The sequence below is a fragment of the Carettochelys insculpta genome, chromosome 13 (genome assembly GCF_033958435.1).
Source record: "Carettochelys insculpta isolate YL-2023 chromosome 13, ASM3395843v1, whole genome shotgun sequence".
Taxonomy (NCBI): Eukaryota; Metazoa; Chordata; order Testudines; family Carettochelyidae; genus Carettochelys; species Carettochelys insculpta.
Window position 1 is genome coordinate 5,679,383 of NC_134149.1, and position 21,844 is coordinate 5,701,226.

At 45.1% G+C, this 21,844-nt stretch overlaps 1 protein-coding gene across 1 annotated transcript in view; it reads left to right on the plus strand.

Annotated features, from left to right (window-relative positions):
- Positions 1 to 10,050: 10,050 nt before the first annotated feature.
- LOC142020225 (transmembrane 9 superfamily member 2-like) overlaps positions 10,051 to 21,844 on the plus strand; it is a 54,586-nt gene continuing 42,792 nt past the window's right edge. Inside the window, exons 1-5 of the mRNA XM_075007904.1 lie at positions 10,051 to 10,353; positions 13,846 to 13,913; positions 15,733 to 15,826; positions 16,915 to 17,042; positions 18,870 to 18,999. Of these exons, the coding sequence (XP_074864005.1) occupies positions 10,096 to 10,353; positions 13,846 to 13,913; positions 15,733 to 15,826; positions 16,915 to 17,042; positions 18,870 to 18,999 (678 nt within the window). The 5' untranslated portion in view covers positions 10,051 to 10,095. The remainder of the gene's footprint in view (positions 10,354 to 13,845; positions 13,914 to 15,732; positions 15,827 to 16,914; positions 17,043 to 18,869; positions 19,000 to 21,844) is intronic.

Consider the following 21,844-nt stretch of genomic DNA (forward strand, 5'->3'; position numbering starts at 1 on the left):
GCAAGACGATAACTATGGATTCTGTAGTAACAGAGAAGGAGCCATGCTAGTCTATACACTATCAAAACAAAAAGCAGTCAAGTAGCACTTTAAAGACTAGCAAAATAATTTATTAGGTGAGCTTTTGTGGGGCAGACCCACTTCTTCAGATCATACTGTAAGTATTAAGCAGTATCTTGGTCACTGTTAATTTAGGGCTTGTGTGTTCCATGGGTAAGATCAACCAATTCAATGTTGATCTTCCACAGTTCAATTTTACGCCTAATCAAACTACTTGGGGTTGACAGTCGACCCCTGTACTCCTTGCTATCGCAAGGAGTAAGGGAGTTGACAGGAGAAACTTTCCCTTCCATCTCCCTCTGTCAGGATGGCCAGGAAAGTGACTATAGATAAGTGGATTCTAGCTACCTCCTGTTTGTTAATATGTGTTTATATCTTGAGCACAAATTGTAATTGTAATGTCATCTTTGTTCAGTAAATTACAAAATATGTTAACTCACTTCGAACATCTAATCTCTGCTAGGGTAGATAATTCCTGCCAGTTCAGGCATTTCCAGCAGATGTCACTATTTACATCTTAAATATCAGGTACACTTAAAATTGACTAGTTGCAGTTTTTTGTCTTAAGTTTTACTTTAAATATAAACAATGTACCAAAAGTTCTGTGTTTATGAATTAATATGTTATTTTTACAGTAGATGAAAATACATGGCTATACAGAAATGCTAAAAAAGCAATATTTATTGAATATAATAAATAATCTGATATCCATTTTAAACATCACTTTAGCAAACGAAGCTCCTCTGAAGAGTTCTTGTAATTCGAGGTCAGAGACGGTGGAACACAAAGGGAATAAGGCTACAGGCCTGTGCAGGCACCTATTTCACACTGTCCCTCCATGGTTCCTTGTGGAGTTCTGTTCTGCCATTCGTACTAAGATATGCTCACTACTCCTTTGGCAACCAAACCAGTGAGATGGCATTGAATTTGCTATATGAGCATCATGCGCCCATGTAAGCAGGCTCAGCACATACAACCCTCAAAAGACAGTATATTAAATTCAAACTTTCAGCTCATCTCGCTCCAAGATTGGAGGCTGCAGTGTGTGCTGCCAGGAAATGCATCCTGAGACACTGGGAAAGCTTTATCTAATTCTTGACTTCCCTCACCTCCTTCTGCCCCTCTGCTCTCTGATTTGCTTACCTTGATAATAATTTTTCTGATTTGTCAACCCTGATTACTATTTTTGGTTCTCTGTGCCTTAAATATTGAGTCTGTTCTGGTATGGCTATGGTCTGAAAAAATGGATCTGTCCCACGAAAGCTCATCACCTAATAAATTATTTTGCTAGTCTTTAAAGTGGTACTGGAGTGCTTTTTTGTTTTCATAGTACATAGACTAGCACGGCTATCTCTCTGTTACTGGGAAACCAAAGATGCTGGAGAATAAGGCAACATCTTTGCTAAGTGGAGTACAATTTTAGCAATCTGCACTGGCTACTGAAGAATTTGCAGATTGAATTCTAGGGTGTGGTTTTTTAACCTGTAGGCCCCTTAGTGGTTTGGGACCCAGTTACCTGTTTCTTTACCTGCCATTCTATGCCGATGAGATCAGTCGAGATGCTGGTACAGCAACATGCTGTACAGCAACTCATAACTAACGGTAGGGAGCAGCTAGAAAGAGGATTTTAATGTAAGTCCTCATTTTGATGCCTGATTCCTTCTTGCCCCTTATAATGTGGCCTACCATATGTGTGTAATTCCAGAACCTACCAGAGCCTGTCCCCTACAGATACCAGTGATAGAAAATCTTGCAGCACTGGTGCATGGGGGGGACACGCACACACCTACAATGTAATGGACATGAGCAACACATCTCAAGAACATCAGTTCCAAAAAAGGAAAACTGTGTTTTCTTAAATGCATGTCCCTTTTGATCCATATTCGTATTTTTGAAAGTTTATGGCAGCTTGGGATTACTTACACTAAAATAAAAAATAATAAAATTTTGTAATCACAATATTTGATTCTGGCACAAATCAAGGCCTTTTAGCAAGGGTGAGCAACAATTTTTGATGGCAGGGGGACTCCAAAAATGTGATAGGTGGTCACAAGCCACACTTTTGTATGATATTAAAGTAGGACATGTGGAGTCTGGGATGGTGGTCGGGTCAGAAGGGAGCTTTGGGCAGGGGTTGGGGGTGCAAGAGGAATTGCAGAATCTGGGTGAAGGGTTGGGTGCTGGAGAGGATCCTGACTTGGGGCAGGGGTCTAGGAGTGGGGTGCCAGGAGCTTGGGAGCAGAGGCGGGGTTGTGACTGGGGTCAGGCAGTTGGAGTGTGAAAGGCATGGGATGCCAGGTACAGGCTCTGGCTGGGAGGCACTTACTGTAGGTAGCTCCCAGCTAGCAGCCTGGCAGGACGCTTGGGCAAACTCTCTGTCTGCCGCAGCCCCAGTCACCGGTCAAAGCGGCCAGCTGCTGGGGCAAGCATGTGTGTCTTTGCACAGTATACCCTTGGGGGTGAGAAAGGGAGACAGTGAGTCTCTGCATGCTCCTGCAGCTCCCATTGGCAGGTTTCTGGCCCATGGGCACCCCAAAGATTGGGCTGGGAGCTGGGGCAGTCTGCAGAGACCTTTTTCCTCACAAGGACTAAACCACGAAGAAACACACATGCACTGGCCCCAGCAGCTGGCTATTTCCAATATCACGTGGGGCCTCAGCAGGCTGGATCTAAATGTTTTGCAGGATGTACTTTGACCATCTCTGTCTTAGTAGGATGTCAAGGGAGTGTGTGTAGGGATTTGGAACTTTCACAATATTTTGAGGCAGAGAGGTGTGTATCAAAGCTGTATCCCTATCAAAATGGTAAGTGTGGAGTAACACTAGAATGCTAACAGAAAGTTATTTTTACTGTCTGAATCAGTCATGTTTACTGGAATCAACTGATTTAACATCCTCTGTGAGCAGAACTAGATTATAGTGAAAGGAGTGTGTTGGTTGTCCTGTCCTGTTTTCTGTCTGATATTTCACTGGAGATTAAAACCCTTCTGGCACTCTGATAACTACGTAGCCAGTCAGATGAAGCTGTAATGTGAATCAGTAGACTGTGATGGTCTTTCAGAAAATTCTGATTTGCTTTTGACCATGCTTTGTGAAAGAAACTGAAACAGTATTAATCAGATCCTTGGATGGTAACAGATTAGACCACTTATGAACAAATAACCTTGTTGCTTTTTGGTAAACAGATGCATATCTGAATGCATCCAACCTGAATTTCGGTACATAGTTTAATTCCACCTCCTACAATAAACTGGATATTTTTTTAAAAGGGGGAGGGATCACAACAGTTCCACAGACACAACTAACAGCTCAAATCAGACAACTGCTCTTTATTGCATAGCATTGCTATTAACGTATTAGCAGGAAGGATAACTTCCAGCACTCCACATCATTAAGAACTTAAAATGATCATTTCTGCATACTGCATATAATTCTCTTTACTCGCTTATTAGAAATGTTCAGAGTAGGAAATAGCAAGCTGGCAGTTATCTAATTAGAACTTGCTTCAGAATCTTGCCATAGGGCTATAGAATTGGTCTTTTTATTTTCCTCTATTTTGTACTCTGAATGACCCTGAAGTTTCCCTCTCTTCTTTCCCTTAATGAGTTGTGGTGTGGTGATCCAAATGAGAAACTGCTAGCATAGACTTCTTCTTTGAAAGTATCTAATCGCTACAGTAAGAATAGAAAACTTTTTATTGCGTTTTCTATTAATTATTTAATTATTGTGACTTGATTTCTCCTGCTTCATACAACTGTAACATAACAAACCACAAGTACTACATAACTACATACTACATATGCAGCACTTCATTAAGCAAATTCCCCTCCGTTGCAACTCTGAAGTTTTAAACTTCCAAGTGCTGGCTCACGTCTAGCCATGGTTCACCCACTGGTAATTTGAAGTGCCCGGGGTACTTCGAAGTCCCTTTACTCCTCAAAATTTTGAGGAGTAAAGGCACTTTGAAGTTGCCCAGGCATTTCGAAGTACCGGCAGGTTAGCCATAGCTACACACGAGCCCACACTTCAAAGTTTAGTAGTAGGTAGTAGGCATCCTTCAGTCTGCATAGACTATGGATTGCGCCCTTTAAAGTTTCAATTGAGGACTTCATTTACAGTGTCTATTGTGACTATGAAGACGCACACGAGAGCGACAGTCCTTGCTGCATCTCTTGCAGATGTAGTGGGTGTCTGGCAAGTCCTTATTGTGCTTTTTGTGTGCTCGCTTCTCCTCTGCTAGCTGTCTGATATTCATCTCACCCTTCTGAAGGCCCTTGTGTAACGCCTGCCTCCATCTGCTGCGGTCATCTGCTAGTTCTTCCCAGTTGTCCAGCTCGATGTCTACCTCTCTGAGGTCTCTCTTGCAGACATCTCTGTAGCACAACTGGGGGCGTCCGGGAGGTCTTTTGCCAGAGGCTAGCTCACTATACAGGATGTCTTTTGGAATCCTTCCATCATTCATCCTGTGGACGTGGCCAAGCCAGCGGAGTCGACGCTGCCTGAGGAGGGTGTGCATGGTTGGGATTCCAGCTTGCTCGAGGACAGCGGTGTTGGTCACTCTGTCCTTCCATGATATTCCAAGGATGCGCCTGAGGCAGCGCCAGTGGAAGACGTTCAGCCTCTTTTCCTGGCGGGCATACAGGATCCAAGTCTCGCTGCCATAAAGGAGGGTGCTGAGGATGCAGGCTCTGTAGACTTGCATTTTGGTGTGAGTGTACAGCTTGTTGTTATTCCACACTCTCTTGCTGAGCCTGGACAGAGTTGTGGCTGCTTTTCCGATCCTCCTATTTAACTCAGTGTCCAATGACAGGGTGTCAGTGATGGTGGATCCAAGGTAAACGAACTCGTGGACGACTTCTAACGTATAGTTGTCAATGCTGATTGATGGGGATTCAGCAACATCCTGACCGAGTACGTTCGTCTTCGTTAGGCTGATGGTAAGCCCAAAGTCCTTGCATGCTTTGGAGGACTGATCCAGCAGTTTTTGAAGCTGGTCTTCTGTGTGAAACAGTACAGCAGCATCGTCTGTGAACAGCATGTCTCTGATGAGGACTTCTCGCACCTTAGACTTAGCTTTCAGCCTAGCAAGGTTAAACAGTTTCCCATCAGATCTTGTGTGCAGCAAGATGCCCTCTGTTGAAGATCCAAAGGCATGCTTCAGGAGGAGTGCAAAGAAGATCCCGAACAATGTCGGAGCAAGCACGCATCCTTGTTTGACACCGCTCCTGATTCTGAAAGCATCTGATAATGCGCCGTCATATTGGATGGCTCCTCTCATGTCTTCGTGGAACGACTGGATCATCTTGAGTAACCGTGGAGGACAGCCTATCTTGTGGAGCAGTTTGAACAGACCATCCCTGCTGACCAAGTCAAAGGCCTTGGTCAGGTCGATGAAGGCTATGTAGAGTGGCTTTCTCTGCTCCCTGCACTTCTCCTGCAGCTGCCTTAGAGAGAAGACCATGTCAACGGTAGACCTCTCTGCGCAGAATCCGCACTGCAATTCGGGGTACACCCTCTCAGCAATCTTCTGGAGTCTGCCAAGGATGACGCGAGTGAACAGTTTACCAGTGATGCTTAGGAGGGAGATTCCACGGTAGTTGTTGCAGTTGCTTCTGTCTCCTTTGTTCTTATACAACGTTACAATGTTGGCGTCGTGCATATCCTGTGGAACCTCACCCTCTTTCCAGCACAGGCACAGTAGCTCATGTAGGGGCTTCCAGGAGTGTGTCCGCGGCACATTTGATTACCTCTGGTGGTATACCATCCTGACCAGGGGCCTTTCCTGCTGCAATGCTGTTGATGGCTCTCTTCAGTTCATCCACAGTTGGTTCTTGATCCAGTTCGTCCATTACTGGCAGGAGCTCGACGGCATTGAGGGCTACGTCAACCACAACATTCTCACGTGAGTACAGCTCGGAGTAGTGCTCAACGCAGCGCTCCATCTGTTTGGCTTTGTCAGCAATGACTTCACCAGATTTGGATTTCAGAGGTGCCATCTTGTTCTGGGTGGGTCCTAATGCCTTCCTCGTACCCTCGTACATTCCTCTGAGATTACCAAAGTCGGCACAGGTCTGGATGTTGCTGCATAGCTGGAGCCAGTGGTTGTTGGCACAGCGCCTGGCTATCTGCTGTACTGTTCTTCTGGCCTCTCTAAGTGCTTCCTGGGTACTCTGTCTCAGTGAGCGTTTGTACTCTAGGAGTGCAGCGCGCTTCTTTTCAATGACTGGAATCATCTCATTGGAGTTAGCTTCGAACCAGTCGTTCGTGTTTCTAGCTCTTCTTCCAAACACTGACAAAGCCATGTTGTAAACTGTATCCCTCAGATGTTGCCATTTGGATGTCGCATCGGCACCCCCAGGGCTGCTGCGCAGATTTTCCTGGAGGGTCTCTCTGAACTTTTCAGCTTTCTCCGAGTTTGCCGTCTTTCTGGCGTCAGTGCGGGGCCTTCCAGCAGGTTTAGAGCGGTACAGCTTCTTGGGTCTCAGCTTGAGCTTGGAGCAAACTAGCGAGTGATCTGTATCACAGTCAGCACTATGATAGGTGCGTGTCAGAAGGACGTTTTTGAGGTTATTACGCCTAGTGATGACCATATCTAGTTGATGCCAGTGCTTCGAGCGTGGGTGTCTCCACGACACTCTGTGCTGTGGCTTCATTTGGAAGAATGTGTTTGTGATGCACAGATTGTGGTATGTGCACAGTTCAAGGAGACGCTGTCCATTGTCATTCATTTTTCCCACACCGAAGTGTCCTAAGCAGGAAGGCCATGAAGCCCAATCAGCTCCAACTCTTGCATTGAAGTCACCCAAGATGTACAGTTGTTCACGAGCAGGTATTTGCGCTACAGCAGCACTAAGCACATCATAGAACTTGTCTTTTACTTCTGGTGTGGCGTACAGGGTTGGAGCATAAGCACTGATCAGGTGGATGGGACCGGCGCAAGTTTGAAGCATGATCCAAAGAAGTCTTTCTGATCCGCCCATGACTAAATCAACCATTTGTAGAAGGTTGTTTCTGACAGCAAAGCCAACACCATGCTCTCTGGGTTCTTCTTGGGCTTTACGCTGCCAGAAAAAGGTGTAGTCCTTTTCCTTTAGAGATCCCGAATCTGAGAGTCGCGTCTCTTGCAGTGCAGCGATATCAACTCTGAGCCTCTTGAGTTCCTTGTTGATGACAGTGGTCTTGCGGGTGTCACTGATGGCCTGAAGATCTTCAGTCAAGCCGGTCAGCATGGTCCGCACATTCCAGCAAGCAAGCTTAAATTGTTGATGTTTCTCATTTATTGTTGATTTTCTTATTGGTTTGCCTGGTGCCCAAATTTCAGTCACTTGTCAGGTTCAGGAACCTTAAGCCTCACGCACCCAGCGAGGCAGGTGAACTGTGGTGGGACAGTACCCTATTGGCTGGGGGCTGCCCAGCTTGAGGCGGGCAGTGACTGTCCAGTGAGATACAAGGATCTCTCCCACCGTCGAAGGCAACCCCTGGTGCTCATTCTCTACACCAGTCGAGCAAGAGCTTATAACCGGTATCTGTTGCCTCCCGTGTTGATGCAACGCTCTTCAGCGATGCCGGAGTACCTCTCCGGGCGCGAGCCTGGGCACTTATTATGGAGACTCTGGGCTGCCCAGACACCAGGGTCCCCCTCTCGGCTTTACTGATATAGTCCAAAGGAGAGGATAACCTCCACGTCTGGTACCAGCTCAGCTGCAGGAGTTGCCGGGACAGTGCCAGAAGTTGACACCGAACCGCCTTCGGACTCCACTCCAGATTTTCTGTCAGGGTTTACTCCCTTAGCCTTTCTCCTTCCCAGGATAACCCACAAGGCAGTGGGGTGTGGAGAATGTGGTTAAGGATCCCACTACTTCATACCTCTGTCACCGCGAGTCACCATAGCTCCCTGTGGAGCAATGACCTCATATCCCCAGGACCCTCCTCCCCACCTTTCCCCGCCCCTCCCCCCAGCTACCGTCACCATAGGACCCTCCCCAACCCACTACCACCATCTGCTCCCATGTCCACCCTCCTCACTGCACTGGCCCCTCTCCCCCCAGCTGCTCTCAGTGCCCCCAGGTCCGCCTTCCCCCATCGCTCTTCAGGCTCTTCTCTTCAGAGACTCCTTTTCCTGGTAGTGCTGCCTTGCAGGGCACAGGTGGAACACCATACCTGAAAAGGACAACAAACACGGGGCTCCTCCCTCGGCGAACTCCCAGAGGCAAACTCCCTTCCCTGTTAGCTGCTGCCCCCTGTTCGCTGCTCACCCCTTGTTTGTTGGGAGCTCCCTTCTTATAGAGAGAGCTGCTAGCTGGTCAGGGCTGGCTCAAAGCCTTGCCTCCAGTCTAATCAGCCCTTCAAAGTTTAACACTTTGAAAATTGCCGTGGGGGAGAATTAGCCACACTTCATTAATAATCTCCCGACACCCTACTTACTGTGCTCCCCTCAAAATAGGGAGCTAGTGTAGACAAGCCCAAGCTGTTGCATCTACACCAATGCTGCAGTCATTTATGTGTGGCACTGAACCGTCTCCAAGTACACCACATAGCTCTTTTTGCTGTAGTAAGATGAACCACTCAGTGAATTCATTCCTAATGAATTATGAGAAATCCTTTGGCACATAGACTAGCAGATTATATTGGAGCACAAGCTTTCATGGGCAAAGACCCACTTAATCAGATGAAGTGGGTCTCTGCCCACGAAAGCTTGTGTTCCAATATACCTGTTAATCCATAAGGTGCCACAGAACTTCCAGTTTTTGCGGATACAGACTAACACAGCTACCCCTCTGATACTTTCTAATGAATTGTGAATCGTTTCCAATGAATTATGGGAAGCAAATGGCTGGACACAGTATGAAATTGTGGGAAGGCTAGCCTGGAGTGGCAGAAATTGTGCGGTGCTACGTGGTCTCTATGCTGACAGTGTTTGTGTTAACAGCTGATGAGTTGCACTAATTTCAGTTTTAATTTATGTCTGTCTCAGGCCCCCAAACCCGAGGAGAAGCACCACCATACTCAGGTGAAGGGTTTGTGAGTGTGTGGACGGGACTTGAGTTTGGGGCAACACCTGAGCTAACTCTGCAGTGAAGATAAATCCTGAAAAGCTTCTCATTTGAACTCCTGGGCTGGGAGACAGCAGCCATGGCCATGGCTGAAAGGTGGGAGAGGGATGCCAGGAGTACAAGAACAGCTGTAGTTCTAACAAGACAGGTGCCCAAGAGATTAGGACATTCATTAGAGTGTCAGGGAAGGGGGTTCTGTTGCACAGAAGAACATGCTGAGGAAGCTGTCCCACGATGCATCAAATCACCAGCCAATCCAAGTATCGGAGGGGTAGCCGTGTTAGTCTGGATCTGTAACAGACAATCCAAAGAGCAAATGCCCCTCTGTGACATTACTGAATTTTAAATTAAATATAAAAATATTTCTGTAATCCCTGTATTAGATTTGCATCAAATCTTGTGCCAAGTGGATCAAGTTGGACTGAAGGGAGGTGGTGTCAGGATGGGGAGGGGCATAGGTCAGTGCTGGGGGCTAGTGCTGTGTGACAGCAAAGTTGAGGGCTGGTGCCTTAGGATGGAGGGGAGATGGTGATGTTGGACCGAGGGAAGGGCAGTGTTGAGGTCCACACTCTACAGGCTAGGAGGTGTTAGACGCATAATATGTGGAGATACACATCTGGAAGGGACCTCAGGAGGTCACTGAGTCCAGTCCCCTGCACTCTTAGGAGGACCAAGCACCTTCCCTGATGGATTTCTTCCTAAATCTATTTGCCCCAGACTGCTACCAGCCCCTGTAAAGATCCAACTCCTGCGCTAGGGGTTACTACGCTGATGCTCAATCCACCGAGATATCCCCCCTCCCCCTGCACTTTAGGGCCTAGCAAGTCGCACCCGAGCCTCTACCTCCGCCACCTGCCGTGGGAGGCAGGGGTCAAGCACGCCGCCCCCGCCCCCGCCCCCGCCCGAGGGTGTCATGGGGGGCGGGGCCATGGATCCTTCTTCCCGGGCTTAGGAGAGAGGAGGTTGTGTTGCCCGTACTGAAGATGGCGTCTGGCGCTTCCTCAGCGGGTGCCGTAGCTGGAAATCGAGGCGCGCAGCCGTCGGGGAGCGCGATTGTGACGCCCCGCCGCTCGGGTCCCGGCTCGGGCCGCTCCTGTTTCCTCGCCGGCGGGACGATGAGGGTGCTGGCGGCCGGGGTCCTGCTGCTGGGCTGCTCCGCCCCGCTCTGCGCCGCCTTCTACCTGCCCGGCTTGGCCCCCGTCAGCTTCTGCGAGCCCGGCCAGGAGACCGCGAGCTGCCAGGTGAGCTCGGCCCGCGGCCAGCCCGGCCCGGCGCTCCGTGTTGGGGTGGGCCTCGCCGGCGGGCGGATGCTGGGAAGTCCAGGGGCGAGGGGCATCCGGCTTTGATGCAGTCTGCGAAGGGCCTGGGAGGTTGTGGGGGCCCTGGCTGGCGCGGGCCAATACGGGGGTGTGGGGTATGGTTTGCGGGCGCGCCTGGGCAAGGGACAGGGCCCTGTGTGTACAGGTGACTCGGGAGGTGCTCGCCCCCGCATGCCCTGCCAAACTTAATTGCCAAATGCAGTGTGCCTAAATGCTCCCTCCCTACACCCCTTCCTCGCAGGCACTCCTCGTCCCGGTCTGTGTGGGTGGGGGGAGGTTGGAAGAGGAGCTTCTTGCTCATCATGCAGTAGTGGCTTGTGCGTGGGGCTGCGTGGGAGGGATGGAGGGTTACCCATCTGGGTATGGCATAGGGCCTGTGTGTGTGTGAGATCCTTTCTCAGTGCCAAAGTTAGGGCTCCTTGGGGCAGTCCTTCACGTGGCTCTGGTGGGAAGAGAGAGCTGCACCCTTTTCACACCCAGGTCTCTTTCCTGCAGTGGGATTTAGGGCACAGATGCATCCTGACCTCTAAGCATCTCTGGGGTGGATGAGTTGTTGAAGCTGCCTGTTAACCCTGGCCAAGTGCTAGGAGAGAACAAATTGCTTTTCAGACGAGCTATGGAACTAGCATACAGTTGCATACTTGCTCTCTCATTTTAAATACTGCAATGTAAAATAGAAAAGCATGAGGTCTAAATTAGCTTGCTACCATGTTGGTAAGTATCAGAGGGGTAGCTATGTTAGTCTGGATCTGTAACAGCAACAAAGGGTCCTGTGGCACCTTATAGACTAACAGAAAAGTTTTGAGCATGAGCTTTCGTGAACACAGACTCACTTCATCAGATGCTGATGCTCAAAACTTTTCTGTTAGTCTATAAGGTGCCACAGGACTCTTGGTTCATGTTGGTAAGAGCTCTTGGTGTTAGTGTGGCTAGTTCTCTGGGAGCATCTTGTCAATGCACAGCAGCAGCAGTCAACAAAACCTAAGAGGCTACTATGAATTATTAGGGAAGGGCTAGATAATAAGAAAATATTGAGAGAACACTGTATGGCAGGCCCATGTATACCTTGAACACTACTTGGAGTTCTGGTTGCTCCATCGTAGAAAAGAGAGATTAATATTGGATAAAGTGTAGAAAAAGTCAACAAAAATGTTGCAGAAGTTATCAGTGTCCATACTGGGAGAGATTAGAAAGACTGGGACTGTTCAGCTTAGAACAGAGATACTGAAGGGGAGATGTGACATCATGAAGAAAGGAAGTGCTATTTTTCTTTTCACAGAACATAAGAACTGAGGATCACCCACTGAAATTACAGTGGGTCCATGGTGTATGTCAGGGTTGTCTTTTTCAAAAGGATTACAGATAATGAAATGACATGTACCCAGAGCCCCCTGTACAAAAGTATACTTGCAGCAGCCTTGCTTCTTCCTGCCCAGTTCTGCTCCCACTCAGCACACTCTATCCCCATTCCTCTCTCCCACATTGGTACAGAAACTAAGTGCGGGGGGGCATGCTTTAGCACCCTCATGTATACCCAGGCATCCATGGCCAGACATCTGTTCCCCTGTCTGGTGCATGGGTCCCAGTTGATGGCCTCACACTGGGGATGTGGGGAAGCTCTTTCCTAATACTTTGCTTCTTGGCCACTGGTACTCTGCTCTTGGGATGATGGCCCCACTCCCCAGCCACTGGCGCCATGCCTGGGGTTCTGCACCCAAACCTCTGGCCACCTGGGGTCCCAGCCATTGGTGCTGGGGCTGCATGCTTGGCTCCATGTCTGCCCCTAGCCTTTGCTCCCTTTATACCTGTCTTGGTCCTTACTGTCCTGGACACTGTTCCTAGCTGTAGCTGGGCGAAGACAGGGTAAAGGGAGCTGACTTTCAGGACCTCTGCTAAAATATTCCAATACCACTGTGCTCTGTGCTCCTACACCCCTCCCCGTGCCTCCCAAATGCTGCTAAGTAGCTGATCACAGCATGTAGGAGGCACTGGGAGGATTTGATCCACAGATGCAAGTACAGTACTGTACAATAGGGGGCTATATTCCAAATCATGTTAGTCCTGATCCTCATGTCCATCACTTGCAAGTTACAGTACAGCACTGCAAATGATGGATAAACTGATCGTGACTGATGTGAATCTGAACATGTTCCACTACTTATGAGTGACAGATAATCAAAGCATTGCACGAGGGGAAGATATATACTGGGGACCCACTGTAATAGGCAGCAGGTTTGAAACAAATGAAAGAAAGTACTCCTTTACACTACACACTGTCAACCCATGGAACTCATTGCCGGGGGTTGTTGTGAAGGCCAAAAATATAACTGGGTTCAAAGAGAATTGAATAAGTTCATGGAGTTCTGTGAATGGCTATTATTCAAGATGGTCAGGAATGCTCTCCATGCACTTGGTATCCTACACCTGAAACTGAAGACGGAGCTGGGCTGCAGGAGATGGATCACTTGATAATTGCTCTGTTAATTCCTTTTGAAGCCTCTAGTGTTGGTCATTGTTGGAAGACAGGATAGTGTGTTAGGTGGACGGTTGGTCTGATGCACTATAGTTGGTTTTATGTTCAGGGTGTATCTGGTCAAACTGTAACTCTGAAAGCATTTCCAAGTTAAATAAAAGTTACAAAGCAAAGTTTCCATGAACACTTTAAAGCCAGGTGTCCTGCATACATTTGTGTGCATGGTAAACCTTTTTCTTTAATGACAGAGAGGTAGCCGTGGTAGTCTGTATTCTATCAAAACAAAAAAAGCAGTCATGTAGCACTTTAAAGGCTAATAAAACCATTTGTTAGGTTCAGAGAAATCCTCGAGAAATCCAAGACTGCTTTTGCATTCCAAGGTTCTCTCTTACTGCCATGGAGCCCCTTCAAACAGCGCTCTGGTTTCCTCTGTCAGTAGAGATCGCTTTGTGCTAAAAAATTACCACTTCTTGTGATGTGGCACCATAAAAATGCGAGAATTTCCTACTCCTACAAAGTGGGAAGCCTCCCTCTGTAGGTGTGTCTGTATTGCAAAACCTGATACCTGTCTTTCAGTAGGAGTGATGTGGTTGAGCTGTGCTACTACCTTGGGAAGTGCTGATATACTTAAAAGTACGGAGTTTTTAACCACTCTTTTAAAAACCTGAGTTTTGTCTGCACTGGTGGTTACACAAGTGACAAGTGCTGGCTAGTATTGTGCTACCACTGGAGAACAGGTACAAAGATTTTTAGTTTCGTCAAGGCTTTTAATATGAGTCAACATAGCACTGCATAGCAGAATATAAAGGATAATAAATGAGCCTTTCTAAACTTGGAAAGGGGTTTAACTAGTTTAAGATACTTCTCACATGGGTGAAAGCCCAATTGCCTTTTCTTATATTACAGTGTCTTGTACTTAATACATTCTTTCATTCTTTTAGTCACGAATTGAGCTTTTTGTGAATAGACTGGACTCAGTAGAATCAGTTCTACCTTATGAATATGATGCGTAAGTATATTATAGTGTGATTCTAGTGTGCTTTGAGAGCATGTTTTCTGTTCTGGCCATTATTTTATGTAAACCGAAGTAATATAATTTATTACTTGATATAGTATGTATACCGCTTGAAAGAACTTGCAGACAGACACCTGCTACCTGGAGGAGTAAGCCTACTCCTCAGATACAGGTATGAAAGATGATAATTGGTAGGGTAATCGGAGATATGTCCTGCTAAGTGAACTCCTACATCATTGGGGAAAGAGGGAAAGTTGCTGAGTTTCTATTAGGTGGGGGTGGGGGGTTTGTCCCCAAGTCCTTCTTTGGAATTCTATGTAGACATCTGTTAGCTGGAATGGGGATGAATTTCAAATTTATCGTCTACCTGCTGTAAGACCAGAGTGTTCTCTATCTTTTCTACTGGTGCCTCCAGATTGCTGTGAAGAGGAAGGAGATCGTCATTATTCTTTTCTTCTCCCAGCCTCTGTTTTAAGGTTTTATTTTTTTTGTGGGGGGCACGTTTTGGTTCTTTTCTGTGACAAACAGCACTGTGTACCTTTGCTGATGCTTCTAGCACTGGCAAGTAGAAGAGTAAAGTTTGTGTGATTCTTAAATTTTACTGCTGAACACACTAGGGAATAACAAGTGACGTGCTTGCAAATTTTACTCTGCTCTTCCTTGGAAAAGCCATGAATAGCAGCAGAGATACTGAAGGCTGACTCTATCAGACAACACTGTGGCTGTGTCCACACTACAAAAGTTACTTCAAAGTGAGTGTCTACACACACCCTACTTCGAAGTTAAACTTTGAAGTAGTTCTTACTCCATTCCCAGGAATTGAGTAGTGCCCTTCGAAGCTGGACTCCCTGTTTTGAAGTTAACTTTGAATTAAGGGAAAATGTGTGTAGGCTCTCTGCTGGCTACTTCAAAGTAGTTCCTAACTTCGAAGTTACCTTCAATGTTAGTTTCTAGTGTAGACGCACCCTACACGTGTTGCATTAAATGCTGCATGAATTGATGGCTTTGATGCACGCTCTGGTTAGGGAGAGCTTCTTATTCTTGAGTTTCAGGTTAGTTTTTATAATACAGGTGGTAACCACAGAGATCATGAAGAACTATATTTCCCTATCTTTCACCTGTTTCAAGGAAAGTGGGATTTCTGGACAGGGTTATTTTTTGCCATACTGTTATAAAAGCCATCAAATTTGTCCCACTACAGAATATACACTTACTATGTTAATTATTTTCCATCTGTAAGCAATCTTTTTTTTTTTTTTTTGTCATCCTTCATTTGGCATTTTGTCATGGAAGTAACATCAACCGTTGTTTGGTTTTTTGTTTTTTTTTTTGGTTTTTGTTTTTTTTTTGTTACTTTTTGTCTGGAACTTGTTATCTTCAATTGCAGTTTCAAAATGGCACTGTAACTACAATCTTGCAGTATATATTTATTTTAAACCATATTGTATGAACAGTGGAGTGCTTTGGTGATTGATTGAAAAAAGCTACTTTGTGCCGTGGATCATGCCTAATCTCTCTGCACCTGGAGTTAGACCTTTACGGGTATTTTAACCATGGGGGCGGTGGGGTGGGGGAAGGACAGAGAGAGAGAGAGAGAGAGAGAGAGAGAGAGAGAGAGAGAGAGAGAGAGAGAGAGAGAGAGAGAGAGAGAGAGAGAGAGAGAGAGAGTGTGTGTGTGTGTGTGTGTGTGTGAGAGAGAGAGAGAGAGATCTCCAATATCAAGGACATTGCTTAAACTGATTTTTTTTTTTTGTTTGAAACTGTAAATTTCAGCCTAAAATGTATTAACCTTTAAAGACTATTATTTTTTCAGTTTTGACTTCTGTCAAGATGAGATAGAGAAAAGACCTTCAGAAAATCTTGGACAAATACTGTTTGGAGAAAGGATAGCATCATCACCATATAAGGTTATTCTCGCCATCCAGAGTGATTTCAGATTACCCTTATAGTTGTAGTCTTAGTTCACTTAAACATGTCACCTTCATTCATATTCAGTTGACAGAAAGCAAGGATTTTGTACTGTCCGTATAAAGCAGTACCGTGGTTACTAGTTAACATAGTGCATGGGGAAGTGAGAATTTCATCCTAACCTACTAAATGTATTTTTTTTCTCCCAGAGTATGTAACTGTATATTTTGCAGAAATAGTTAATGTACCCATATGTGCAGAACTCTGGCCAACATGCAGTGGAAGTTAGCTTGGTCCTCAGTATACTTTCCTTTGCCCAGACAATGCAATAGAGTTATTCGCATGAAGTGGCAATGTAAAACTGCATGTTGAATTTTTTTTCCCTTTGTCTGAAATGACTGTTCACAGTACTGGTGAACAATAACATGCTGTCACTCCTAACACATGTAAACTGTAGAATTTTTAATTGTGTTGTAACGTTTACTATCACAGCTATGAATCCTAACCGTACCCTAAAACCATTCTTAAAACATAAATGTATGAAAACACACCCTTAATGGAAAAAAGCACTTGAGCAGGAAGTGTCCGCTGTGCTGCTGCAACTAGTCAGCATTGCCTCGTAGTTTCTCATGCGGTGCAACAGCTGAAATTAAAAGGTAATACAGGAAAGGGAGTTGTTGGCAATATGGGCAATTTCACAATGCACTTTGCTAATGTGATTGCTCTCTTTAGCAATGTAATACTTTTTATCAATTTGCAAGCAGGTCTCTGGCTAGATTCTAGCTATTTCTCAGGCTATGTCCTTATAGTTAATGTTTCAAATTGTTGTATAACTGGATTATTCTAATAGTTAAAGACAAAGGTGCTTTTAGGAATGCACAGATTAAATATTTTCCTTTATGTATATAATCAGTTCTCAAATTGAGTTGGAACTGCTGATAGGAAACCAACTTTGGCTTTAAGAATTCTTTAGAGGAATAAGCAAGGATCTAGATGAAAAATAAACATAACATAAAAATAATGCTTTTTAAAAAGGAACTTTTGGAGCAAAATTTTAATAATTTCTTTTTGTATGTTTTGATAATAGTTTATATTTAAGAAAAAAGAAACATGCCAGGTAGCTTGTACAAAATCATATGACCCAGCAAAAAGTGATGACAAAAATAAACTGGCTTTTTTGAAGAAAGGAATGCAGTTGAATTATCAACATCACTGGTGAGTTGAGACACACTCTGCTTTGCACTGTGAGTAGAAAATAAAAATTAACATAATCTAATGAGTTTAGAGGATAAAATAAAAAAAGAACAAGTTTAAAAATTATTTAGAAAAATTAGATGTTTGCAAGTCACCAGGGCCTGATTAAATGCATCCTAGAATACTCAAGGAACTGATAGAGGGGGTATCAGAACCTTTAGCTTTCATCTTTGAAGAGTCCTGGAAGTTAGGAGAGATTCCAGAAGACTGGAAAAGGGCAAGTATAGTGCCCATCTATAAAAAGGGAAAAAAGAACAACCCGGGAAACTACAGACCAGTCAGTTTAACTTTTATGCCAGGAAAGATAACAGCAAGTAATTAAGAGATTCATCTGCAAACATCTGGAAGAAAATAAGGTGATAAGCAACAGCCAGCATGCATTTGTGAAGAACAAATCATGCCAGACTAGTCTGATAGCTTTCTTTGGCAGGATAACAAGCCTTGTGGATAAGGGAGAAGTGGTGAATGTGGTATTTCTAGATTGTAGTAAGGCATTTGATAAGATCTGGCATGATCTTGTCAATAAACTGGGCACATACAACTTAGATGGGGCTACTATAAGGTGGTTGCATAACTGGCTGGATAACTGTTATCAGAGAGTAGTTATTAATGGTTTGCAGTTGTGCTAGAATGGCGTAACAAATGGAGCTCTGCAGGGTTCTGTTTTGGGCCCAGTTCTATTCAATATCTTCGTCAAGAATTTTGATATTGGCATAGCAAGTACGCTTATTAAGTTTGCAGATGGTAGCAAATTGGGAGGGGTTGCAACTGCTTTGGAGGATAGGGTTAGAATTCAAATGATCTGGACAAACTGGAGAAATGGTCTGAGGTGAAGTTTAATAAGGACAAATGCAAGGTACGCTACTTAGGAAGGAACAGTGAGCTTCATACATACAAACTGGGAAGCGACTGTCTAGGAAGGAGCACTGCAGAAAGGGATTTACGGGTCATAGTGGACCACAAGCTAAATGAGTCAACAGTGTGATGCTTTTGCAAAAAAGGCAAACGTGATTCTGGGATGCATTAACAGGAGTGTTGAGAGCAAGACACACGAAGTCATTCTTCCGCTCTACTCTGCACTCAGTAGGTCTCAATTGGAGTATTGTGTTCAGTTCTGGGCACCATGCTTCAGAACATATGGGGAGAAATGGGAGACGGTCCAGAGAAGAGCAGCAAGAATGATTAAAGTTCTAGAGAACATGAGCTATGAGGGAAGACTGAAAGAACTGGGCTTGTTTGGTTTAGAAAAAAGAAGACTTAGAGGGGACATGATAGCAGTTTTCAAGTGCCTCCAAAGAGGGTTAGAGGGAGGAAAAAGTATTCTCTTTGGCCTCTGAGGATAGGACAAGGAGCAGTGAGCTTAAACTGCAGCAAGAGAGGTTTAGGTTGAACATTAGGAAAAACTTTCTAATTGTCAGGATGGTTAAACACTGGAATAAATTGCCTAGGGAAGTTGCGGAATTTCCATCACTGGAGGTTAAGAGCAGGTTAGATAGACATTTATCGGGACTCGTCTAGATGCTGCTTGGTCCTGCCATGAGGGCAGGGGACTGGACTTGATTACCTCTCTAGGTCCCTTCCTGTTTTAGTGTTCTATGATTCTGTGAATTGTTCTGAGCAGTGATACTTCTTTCTTCTATGTAATAATGGTCTTGTAACATATTATATTTGAGACCTAACAGAAACTTTAGGGTTTTCTCTTTCATATTAAGTATAACTTAAAAATAATAGAACAATTAGATAATATTTCTTACTAATGAGCTTCCTGTTTAAAATTTCTTTGCCTAGGATTATTGATAATATGCCTGTAACATGGTGTTATGAAGTGGAATCACAACAGAAGTACTGTAATCCAGGATTTCCAATAGGATGTTTTATAACTACAGATGGCAGAAGTAAAGATGCTTGTATTATTGATGTAAGTAGTGAGAACTTTTCTTTAATAGGGCCAGATATGGGTCCAGCTACAAGGCATTAGACTTGGGATTACGGCCTTATTAGTCTGTCATGGTTTTTTGGTTTTAATAAAGGCACCGTGTGCTTACAAAGTGTAAAAGAGGCTTGACCTAGAAAACACAAATGTAGTTAATTGAGATTTACATAATGTGCATTGACAAAGGTAACCATCTACTAATGTGAACAATTTTTTTCTTTTGCATATATCATGTAGTTGTCTGCTACAGTGTGTAGTAAATGCTATAGATGAGGGTCCAAAGCAGTGTCATACATAACTTTCCAGCATAGCATGGGTTTAACTTTATGAAAAAACTTTTGGGATGAAATTTCATGTTTAGTCCCTGGTTGAGAATTTTTAATAAAGTTTGGGCAAAATCCTTCAGGCTTTCAAGTTCTGCAAGAATGGAAAAACATTATCTCCTCACAAAGTTAATGCCAAATTCTCCTCTTTTCTGGATTATATTAGTATAGTAATAGGTCTAACAATTATCTGGTAGATGCATATTGGCTGTATCAAAGATAGCAGGTTGAAAACTCCAAACAGGGAAGTTTCATGGGTTTTGATACACATGCATCAAATTATTTTTCCAAAGAGAACAGTTTGCAGTATGAACTTATTTATAAAGTATGCATGTTTGAATAAAGCAGTAACTCTACAGTACAGTACTTTAGCGGTAGATGAAGTGTCTCTGGTGGAGAGAGGGACTGGTGGTGGTCCCTCCCTATCTCACCTGGGGGCTAGTCTTGGCCACGCTGCACCCCCATTCCCTCCAAAAAAGTTCTTCATTGAGTGATGTTCTCATGGGTGCTCCACTGTAGGTTTGGGGCCTGTCCTGGCACCACAGATTGGAGATTTTTCTAGAGCTGTAGTTAGCCAGACCACACATGCGTGGTCACTACCTTGAGTCGTTTCTGCCTTTGATCACACACACAGTCTGGCTCCTGCCATTTCCTTTCAACCACACCCAGCTGCAGATGGAGAAAGCTTACTTCCTCAGTGATCTTACCTCAGAGTGAGAGTATTCATCTTTGTACATAATTTCTCTTCATGGTTGACTGTCTTTCTCATCAATAGTTCCCATTTGTTACTGTTTAAAAAAGAGGAGAGAAGAAATTAATTAATTAATAATGCTGGGTTCACCTGGTTTTAAGATGCAAAACATACCGCAAATGTCAATGAGAAGCCCCACAGGCATGGCTCTGCCACTTCTACTTTAATATCGGCTCCTGCCACGAAGCCAAAGAAGCCAGCATTTGTGGTACCAACCCTGATAGAGGTGGCACCTATAACGACATCGGCACTGGCTGCCGCTGCATCAGTTAGTGGCAATGAAAGATTCCTCCACACCGTTGACGCCAACGGCACTGAAGACCACCTTGGCACCGCCATCAGCATTAGCACCGACAGCCACTGCAGTACCGCTGGTGCCATCAGCACTGAGAGACTTGGCAATGAAACAAATGGCACCAGCATACTCGGCACGAAGGCAGTCGACGCCATGGCACTTGGCAACCAGGATGGAAGCAAGGAAGGCGACATCTAAAACAAGGCACTGGAGCCCTTCACTGCTCTTCCCTTTGCTAATCTTCCTGGCACCATCCCCCTCAGCACTGCCATAGCGTTCGCCAACACAACCTCACCATACTTCTCCTTGATCCCCACACAGCAGGCTGCCCTTTCTTAACCTGGCCAGAACAGAGGACAATCGATAGCAGTGTCACTTCTCTGCCTTTCACTTGCTTAGAGTGCCATACACATGCTCAGATTAATCGCATTCACCCTGAACATCTCGCTGGGACCACTACAGGCGCTTACACTACCGGAGGTACTCTTCCCCGTCGACCGACATATTATTATGACGACTGCTACTGCCAATATTTTCCATATCATTACTCTTACCATCAGCGCTACTGATCACAATCATGGGGGAGGACCTTATGTGAATCCCTGTCATCTAGGCAGTCGCTGCTCTGGTAACTCTGTCTCCAGTACACCACCCTACCTCCAATCAGCACCATTTCGAACCTGGGGAAGGGCAGGTCTCAGGCACTGAGCCAACACTTCCCCTACAGATCAGTCTTTCTCTTCTCCTGACAAGGCTGTTAATCCCAGGAGGTGTTTCTCCTCCTGATGATATTAAGCAGTTTCAAGAATTGTTCAAAGGAGTGGCTCTCAGTCAGGATGTTCAGATTGCTGAGCTTCAGGAGAAGCATCATTGTTTCCTCAAAAACCTCCAGCCACCCATATTTCAGAGATAGACATCCTGTTAGATGAAGCTGTACTGGAAGCTGTCAGAGATCGGGTTTCCCCGTCTAACGAAAGGACAGACAGAATATTTCATTTCTCCCTCCAGCCCCCACAGGAATGTAATTTTTATTTCCCTCCTGCCCTGCCAACCAAATTCCTTAGTGGTGGATGCAGCACAACATAGATCTAAGACTCCACATGTTAAAAATCCATCAGCTGACAAATGCACAAAAGGCTGGACCTCTTTGGGAGAAAAGTATATACTTCAGCAACACTTCTGTTGAGGATAGCTATCTGTGCTGCACAACTATCAAATCATGACTTCGACAGCTATTCAAAACTGATATCTTTATTGAACTATTTATCAGAATCTGAAAGGCTCATTCTAAAATCTGTGCTCTAAGAAGGGTATGCTTCTGCTAGGGCAGACCTACAGTTAGCCTCAGATGGAGCAGGCATGGCTGCTTACTCCACTGCCACGGCAGTAGTAGCGAGGCAGGCCTCTTATTTACAAACTGCAGGAGGGCCCAAGGACTTACCATCTAAAGTCAAAGATCTT